Below are 8,529 nucleotides of genomic sequence, written 5' to 3'. Positions count from 1 at the left end.
ACGTCTTGCCAACTGCCGTCGACCGGGTCTCCTCGCCTCTCGATCTCTAGCCGGAATGGCCTCATGCCTTTTATAGGAATTGGCCTCGCGGACGACAACATCGTGGACGAGCAGGATGTTTCTGATCCTGTTCTTCCACGCGCTAGGCTTTAACGGAACACATCGGTTCGCAGAACTCCGCCATCAGATGTCTGCTCGTCATTCCTGGTCCCTTCGACGCATTTGTCCCAAACAGTATCCCTCCCAAACACCGGTCCCCCAGTTTCTGGTGTTGGGTAATGTAGTGGACCAGCAGTAGAAACTCGATAGTACTCGCTCGCGTGGGTTTGGAAAAGGCTGCCAGGAGTCATGTCGCATTTAATTGCGGACGAGGTGACGTGGCAGAAATCCCCCCCCTCCATTTGAATTTCAAACCGACGGTTACGGGATTCTCGGAATATGCGTCATTAAATGCTGGCAGCCCAAGAGTTTGCTTCTCAGTAAGGAAACCCAAAATCTTCAAACACGAACTCGTCATTTTCTCCATTCTTGTCTCTCCGGCGAATGAACCTCGGCGCCAAAGCTGTCATCCCTGTCTCTCTCTGACCGAGTCCCTGCTTCAGGTATTTCTTCTATTTTTTTCGGTATTGGTTAGTTGTAGGTAATTTCCTTTCTCTCTGCTTTGCTTGAGGTTGTAGTTGGCGGTGGTGTTTTGGTTAGAACTTAGGATATGTCGAAGGGTAAGGAGAAGGTCGTTGAGGTTGGTGACGACGAACTAGGTTTTTTGCCTAGTCTGCCCGCTGATTTTGCTTTTGATCCCGGGATCCCCTTAGAGCCCATTAGGTCTAGTGTTGGTACTAGCGCTAGGAGGATGTCTCCCCAAACAACCTCCTCGAGCGACAGTAGCGATGAAGAAGGATCTTCTGGATCGGAGAACACCTTGAGTGAGGGTCAAGGGGATGATTCTGGTGAGGCGTCCCCATCAGGAGCATCACGACCAGAAGAACGGGGTACAGTAGGAGGTAGAGCCTTGTCGCGTGATTATGCCATCGATTACATGTCGTGTACGACCACGTTTGACGAGCTCAATGACCTCCGACTTAGGTATAGTATTCCTGGTGAGATACCTCTTAAGATCCCAGGAAAGAAGGATACACCTAGCCGGCCTCCCAGGGGATACGTTACCCTGTATCTGGAGAGCTTTAAGTATGGGCTGAGGTGTCCCTTGCAGCCTTACTTTGCCCGGATACTTAACGGGCTAAATCTGGCTCCTGGTCAGCTGAACCCCAACGGGTGGAGAGTGCTCTCTGGTCTGTTCATATTGTGGGACAGATGTTGCCAAAGCGAGCCCACGGTTGATGAGGTGAAGCACCTGTACCAGCTGAAGAGCAGCCCTAAAGATGCCGGCTGGTACTACTTCCAATCTGGTACCAAGAGCAGGAAACCCATAACTGATCTTCCAACTGGTGGTGGTGGGACTTGGAAGAGGAAATTCTTTTTTGCTGGGGGTCCCTGGGGTCAAGTTGCACAAATAGACGGGAAGGATTGTCGCGTCCCACCCCGTTTCACGGTCCCAGGTTGCCTGCTCGCTTTAGATGTCTTGTATCCATAATTGTTCCTGCTGTATTGGTTTGTCTCTAACCAAGTGTCTGTTTGTGCTGTAGTTTCCTGGGGTGTTCACTTCCCGCTCCGACCTGGTCTGCTTAAACGGGTCGAGGCTGTATTGGCCAATTCCTGCTCGAGCCGAGAACTGCTATCTACATACAACTTCCTCGAGTCTCGGTTGATACTTCCTGGCCATAAGATGGAGGACGCAGTGATTGGAGCTCTGACCAGGAAACGCTCTCGGCCTCCAACAACCGATAGGGACCAGGACAAAGATGCTCCCGCTGCGAAGCGAAAGAACATCGTGCAGCAGGTTCCTCCCTTGCAGGCTCTCCCTCCTGCCTCTGCTAGAGTCGGGGAATCCAGTAGAGCGGCCACTGATCCTGCTTCCTCTTCTCCACCTGTTGTGCCTCGGTCCCGCTTACCCGACAGCCGACCAGAACACTTGGTTCCCTATCTCAATGAGTTGTCTAAACTCGTGAGCAAGAAGGACCTGGAGGGCTTTGACGGTTGTACCCTGGGCGAGCTGGTGGGAGCCATGCAGTACAGTGCTTTCCATCTCAGCTGCATGGCCACCTACTATAAGGCCAAGGTTGGCCGTTACGACAGGAAGATGAAGGAGGACATTCAATCGGCGACGACCAGAGCTGACGTTGCCGAGAAAAAGGCGGGGGAGCTAAACGTTGAGAACCTCAAGCTGATAGAGCAAGAGTCCCTTGCTCAAGCAAAAGCCATTACCCTCGAGGAGGAGCTGACCAAGGTTAAGGAGGATCTCCAAGGGCAGAGGGCTATGTATGAGGCTCAGCTCGAATCTCTCCGCGATTCCCACCGAGCTCATGTAGAGAACTTGGAGAGGGAGGCCGACAACCAGTACGACCAGGGACTTCGGCATTCGTATCGTTGTATCATGGCCGTCCTCGGGAAGCAACACCCTGATCTGAAGATGGATGACCTTGCAGCTGGTGTTGCTCAACATATGGACGAGGAGGCGGCCAAGGAAGATGCCGAGGGGTTAGAGCCGATCGTGATTGAGGAGGGTAACTCTCCTCCTCGTGCAGTCCCTGCTGATGTTGGCGAGGCGAGCACCCCCCCGGACGCAACTGGTGATACCCCTCCCGCACCCGAGGAGGTCCAGCCAACCGATGCTGCTCGGCTCACTGATCCACCATCTTTTTGATATATTTCTTCTTGTATTGTAATGAACAACGTTTATGAAATTTATCCCCTCTGTTAGCCATTAATAAAAATGTTGTTGATTACTATCTCGTGTCGTACTCATGAATTAATTTTCGTCTGAAACGCTGATCGCTTCTGTCTCGTCGTAAGACAGGCTTTGAGACTTGGTGAGGCCTTTGCGTGCCGTAGAAAACTTTCCGAATGCTTCGGAGTCTGCTCGCCTTCTCGCGAACGAGCAGATCCTGGCATGCTGGGCTTTTGTCTGGCCCTAAGACAGGCTTTGAGACTTTGTCGAGCCTTCGCATGCCTTGGGAATCTTCTTCAAACGATTTGGATTCTGCTGCCTTCTCGTGGCCGAGCAGATCCTGGCATGCTTGGCTTCTGTCTCGCCATAAGACAGGCTCTGAGACTTGGCGAGCCTTTGCATGCCTTGGGAATCTTCTTCAAACGATTTGGATTCTGCTGCCTTCTCGTGGCCGAGCAGATCCTGGCATGCTTGGCTTCTGTCTCGCCATAAGACAGGCTCTGAGACTTGGCGAGCCTTTGCATGCCTTAGGATTTTCTTCAAACGATTTGGATTCTGCTGCCTTCTCATGGCCGAGCAGATCCTGGCATGCTTGGCTTCTGTCTCGCCATAGGACAGGCTCTGAGACTTGGCGAGCCTTTGCATGCCTTAGGATTTTCTTCAAACGATTTGGATTCTGCTGCCTTCTCGTGGCCGAGCAGATCCTGGCATGCTTGGCTTCTGTCTCGCCATAAGACAGGCTCTGAGACTTGGCGAGCCTTTGCATGCCTTAGGATTTTCTTCAAACGATTTGGATTCTGTTGCCTTCTCGTGGCCGAGCAGATCCTGGCATGCTTGGCTTCTGTCTCGCCATAAGACAGGCTCTGAGACTTGGCGAGCCTTTGCATGCCTCAGGATTTTCTTCAAACGATTTGGATTCTGCTGCCTTCTCGTGGCCGAGCAGATCCTGGCATGCTTGGCTTCTGTCTCGCCATAAGACAGGCTCTGAGACTTGGCGAGCCTTTGCATGCCTTAGGATTTTTTTTTTTTTTTTTCGGTTTCAAGCGAAATAAATTCGTCGACGTTACATTAATGGCAGGATTTGACTTACATGAAATTGTTCGGACATAAAACATAAAAATAAAAGATAGACAGCATGAGCAGAAATTGCTTTAAAATGTGAGCAAGTCTTACTGGAAGTATTTTCGGAGGTGTGCTGCGTTCCATGGGCGTTTCACTTCGTGGCCGTCCGCGCGAACCAGCTTGTAAGCTCCGGGCCCCGCTATCTGCTTGACTCTATACGGCCCTTCCCAATTCGGTCCCAGCACTCCTTGAGTCGAATCTTTGGTGCTCTGATTCACTCTTCTCAGTACCCAGTCTCCGACCCTGAATTGCCGTATGTTCACCTTCTGGTTATAATACCGAGCAACCCTCTGTTGGTAAGTGACTGATCGCTCGGCTGCTTGTTCCCTCCTCTCCATTAGCAGATCAAGATTCAAACATATCTGCTCGTCGTTCTCCTGTTCATTGAAATGATCTGTCCGGTGTGTGGCCGTTCCTACCTCAGCCGGCACGACCGCTTCATGTCCGAAAGCCAAAGCGAACGGTGTCTCCCCCGTAGCGGTTTTGTGGGTTGTTCTGTATGCCCATAGTACACCTGGCAGCTCGTCAACCCACGCACCCTTTTTTGCTCCGAGCCTGGTTTTCAGAAGCCTTTTGACTGTCTTGTTGGCTGCTTCTACTTGTCCATTCGATTGAGGGTGAGCAGGCGAGCAATACTTCAGCTCTATCCCGAGGTTCTGGCAGAAATCCCTGAAGCTGTGATTATCGAACTGCCTGCCATTATCCGTTACCAAGGCATATGGGATCCCGTATCGACAGACCAGGTTTCTCCACACGAAGTCTGTTGTTTTCTTCTCTGTGATTCTGCTAAGGGCTTCTACCTCTATCCACTTCGTGAAGTAATCTATAGCGACTATTGCATGTGTTGCTGCTCCTCGTCCCTTTGGCAATGGGCCGATCAGATCAATTCCCCATTGAGCGAATGGCCAAGGGGAGGCCATGGAAGTGAGCTTCTCTGGTGGTTGGTTAGAGAAATTCGCAAAACTCTGGCAGCTTGCACAGCTCCTGGTCTTCCTTTGCGCATCCTGGTGCATCGTCGGCCAGAAATATCCCTGCCTTAGAACCTTGTGGGCCAGGGACCTCCCGCCAGAATGATTTCCGCAAATTCCTTCATGCACTTCCCTCAGCACGTAATCCGCGTCGTCATCGTCCAAACACCGAAGGAACGGTAATGTATATCCTCGTCGATACAGTACCCCATCGATCATCGTGTATCTCGAGGCCTGAGCTCTAATCTTCCGAGCCCGTAGCTTATCTGGTGGTAAGACCCCGTCTCTAAGGTATGAAACTATCGGGTCCCTCCACGAGCTTTTTTGTTCTTTCCGCAACACCCCCAAATTTTGCTCGATACTCAGGCGAGACTTCACTTCTAGGGGGACCGACTTTGGCATTTTTGGGTCGGCGACGGCTGCCATCCTAGCCAAAATGTCTGCTCGACTATTCTGCTCCCTGGGGATTTGTATCACCTCCACTGCTTCGAACTTCCCCATCATCTGCCTGACTATCCTTAGGTATTGTTCCATCTTCTCCTCTCTTGGTTGGAATCTTTCACTGACATGATTCGCAACCAGCTGGGAATCGGTTCTGATCTTAACTCTGTCCGCTTTCACGGCCCTAGCCAATTCCAGCCCTGCTATCAAGGCTTCATATTCTGCCTGGTTATTTGTGGCTGCAAATTCCAACTTTACAGCATAAGAGATCTCCTCCCCCTCTGGGCCTTCCAAGACAATCCCTGCTCCTGAACCCCGCTCTCCTGATGACCCATCCACAGATATCTGCCATACTTGAGTTTCGTCGTTGCCTACATCTGCATCTTGCTGACCCAAGCATACTTCGGGCTCCGCGAACTCAGCTACGAAATCGGCCATTGCCTGGGCCTTTATCGCCGCGCGGGGTTTATAGTCTAAGTCGAATTCGCTCAGCTCTACAGCCCATTTGACGAGCCGACCAGAGGCATCCGGCTTGTGCAGAATTTGACGCAATGGCTGGTTGGTGATTACCGAGACCGGGAATGCTTGAAAGTACGGCCTCAACTTCCGAGCAGCAACCACAAGGGCCAGTGCCCATTTCTCCATCGTTGGGTATCTGGTCTCAGCGTCGAGCAGGGCCTTGCTGGTGTAGTATATCGGATACTGAATTCCTTCTTCCTCTCTCACCAGAACGGAACTGGCGGCCCGATCAGATACCGCCAAATACAGATTCAACTTGTCCCCATCCCTCGGTGTGGACAGTAGCGGAGCTTGCTGCAAGTAATGCTTCAAGTTCCGGAAGGCTTCCTCGCATTCTGGGGTCCATTCCGTTTTCTTTCCCCTCCTTATCACTTGAAAGAATGGCTGACACTTATCTGTAGCCTTGGATATGAATCTGCTCAACGCCGCCAACCTCCCCGTGAGGCTCTGCATCTCCTTCAGGTTTCGAGGAGACGTCATTTGCACAATCGCCTGGATCTTCTCGGGGTTTGCTTCAATCCCCCTATGGCTCACCATGAATCCCAGGAATTTCCCTGACTCGACCCCGAAAGCACACTTCTCCGGGTTGAGCTTCATCTTATACTTCCTCAAAAGCTCGAACGTCTCCTCGAGATGTCTGACATGTTCTTTCGGGACTTTGGACTTGGTGATCATGTCGTCCACGTACACCTCCATGGTTTTCCCGATCAAGGGCTTAAAGACTTTATTCACCAGCCTTTGATAGGTGGCCCCAGCATTCTTGAGACCGAATGGCATCACCCTGTAACAGAACAGACCTTGGTTAGTGATGAAAGCCGTGCTCTCCTCATCCGGCTCGTACATGGGGATCTGGTTGTATCCCGAGAATGCGTCCATGAAGCTAAGCAGACCATGTCCAGCCGTTGAATCTACTAGCTGATCGATCTTTGGTAAAGGGAAGCTGTCTTTTGGGCACGCCTTATTGAGGTCTGTGAAATCCACACACATCCTCCACTTGCCGTTCGCCTTCTTTACCAACACCACATTTGATATCCACTCTGGGTAATTGACTTCCCGAATGAACCCTGCTCTCAGAAGCTTCTCCACCTCATCATTTACAGCCTCATACCTCTCCTGGTTGAAGCACCTCCTCTTCTGCCTTACTGCCCGAGCACCTTTCTTTATTGCCAGCCTATGACATGCTACCTCTGGGTCAATCCCTGGCATGTCCTCATGTGTCCAGGCAAACACGTCGGCATGAGCCTGTAAGCATTTCACCAACTCCTGCTTTTGCTCTCCCTCAAGTCTCGACCCGATTCTGATCGTCTTTCCCGGGTTCTCCGGTCCCATGCTTACTGTTTCCAGATCCTCTACGGGTTCTTGTCTGCCAGTCTTGTTTTCCACTCGGGTATCGAGGGATGTTATCTGCATCGCCTCCCTTGCTGCCGAGGAGTAGCAGCTTCTTGCGATCCTCTGGTCTCCTCGTACCACTCCGACTACCCCATTCACTCGGTACTTCAGAGACAGATAATGGTTGGACAGCACCGCTTTGCTCATCCTTAAAAATGGCCGACCTAGGATCATCTGGTAAGGACCTTCCTCGTCCACTACGACGAAGTCCAGTATCATTGTTCTTTCTGTCGGGGGGCTCCCGATTGTGATAGGCAGTTCGACCACGCCCAGAGGGACCAGCTTCCCTCCTCCGAACCCCTTCAAGGAGGTGTTGGTGTATTCCAACTTCCGGTCGGCTATTCCCATCTCTTCCAAAGTTGATTTAAATAGCACATCAACCGAGCTCCCCGTATCAACCAGTATCCGGTCAAACTTCTTGCTAGCGATCGTAACCTTGATGACTAAAGCGTCCTCGTGGGGGTATAGAATCCCTTCCTCATCCTCATCCGTCCACATGATTGGCACTTGCCTGACCCTTGCTCGTTTGGCTGCTGGGGTGTTGAAGAGTATCTCTTTACTGGTCATGGCGTATCTGGCATAATTTTTTCTCGATCTGTTCGAATCTCCGGCCAACGTTGGGCCCCCAGCTATCACCCTCGCTGCGGGCGGCTCGCGTCTCAAGATTCCATCACTCTGCTCCCCTTCATCCGTGGTGGCCGCCATCGGGAAAGTCCCATCCATAAACTCGTCCAGGTACCGATTTCTCACCAAATCTTCGACCTGGGTCTTGAGATCTCTACACTCTGCTGTGGTATGGCCATGGGTGCCATGGAACTTACAATAACGTCCTCTATCCCTCCTGTTGGGTAGCTTTGTTATTGGTGTAGGGAGGTGCAGCAGCCCTCGACCCTTTATGGCCTCGTACACCTCATCCAGGGGCATCTTCAAGGGAGTGTACCGCCCATAGTCCTGGTTCTGGTCGACCAGATGCACTGCTCTTTCTCTGTTTGCCCCACTGTGAGTTGGGGGCGGTGGGAGTGCTTCTGGTCTGCTCGTCCTGCTACCGCGGGAATGGTGATGAAGATCGTCGGATGCCGAATCATGTCTTCTAATCCATGTCTTTCTCCCAAGGGCAGGAGGTGGCGCCCTGCTGCGCTGGTGGGGGCCCTGCTGCGTCTGGTACCTGTGGGCGGCCCTCTGGGAGAGGGCTGGGAAGGCAATTATCCCTTACCTTCCTGCGTCCACTTAATCGGGAGAATCTGGGGGGTCCTCCTCTCCTTCTGTTTCCGGCCTATTGATTAGGTAAATGCTTTTTCTTTCTTC

General features: G+C 51.9%; 1 protein-coding gene across 1 annotated transcript; it reads left to right on the top strand.

The window, feature by feature from the left end:
- The first annotated feature begins 391 nt into the window (after positions 1–391).
- LOC112097722 lies at positions 392–2,787 on the top strand. The gene is made up of 2 exons (XM_024183098.1): positions 392–602; positions 1,644–2,787. The coding sequence occupies exon 2, from the start codon at positions 1,784–1,786 to the stop codon at positions 2,759–2,761; it is 978 nt and encodes a 325-aa protein (XP_024038866.1). The 5' UTR covers positions 392–602; positions 1,644–1,783; the 3' UTR covers positions 2,762–2,787.
- The last annotated feature ends 5,742 nt before the right edge of the window (positions 2,788–8,529 follow it).

The sequence above is a fragment of the Citrus clementina genome, unplaced genomic scaffold, assembly GCF_000493195.1.
Source record: "Citrus clementina cultivar Clemenules unplaced genomic scaffold, Citrus_clementina_v1.0 scaffold_5, whole genome shotgun sequence".
NCBI lineage: Eukaryota > Viridiplantae > Streptophyta > Magnoliopsida > Sapindales > Rutaceae > Citrus > Citrus x clementina.
Note: the sequence above shows the minus strand (reverse complement) of the source record. Positions and strands in the feature narration are given on the sequence as shown.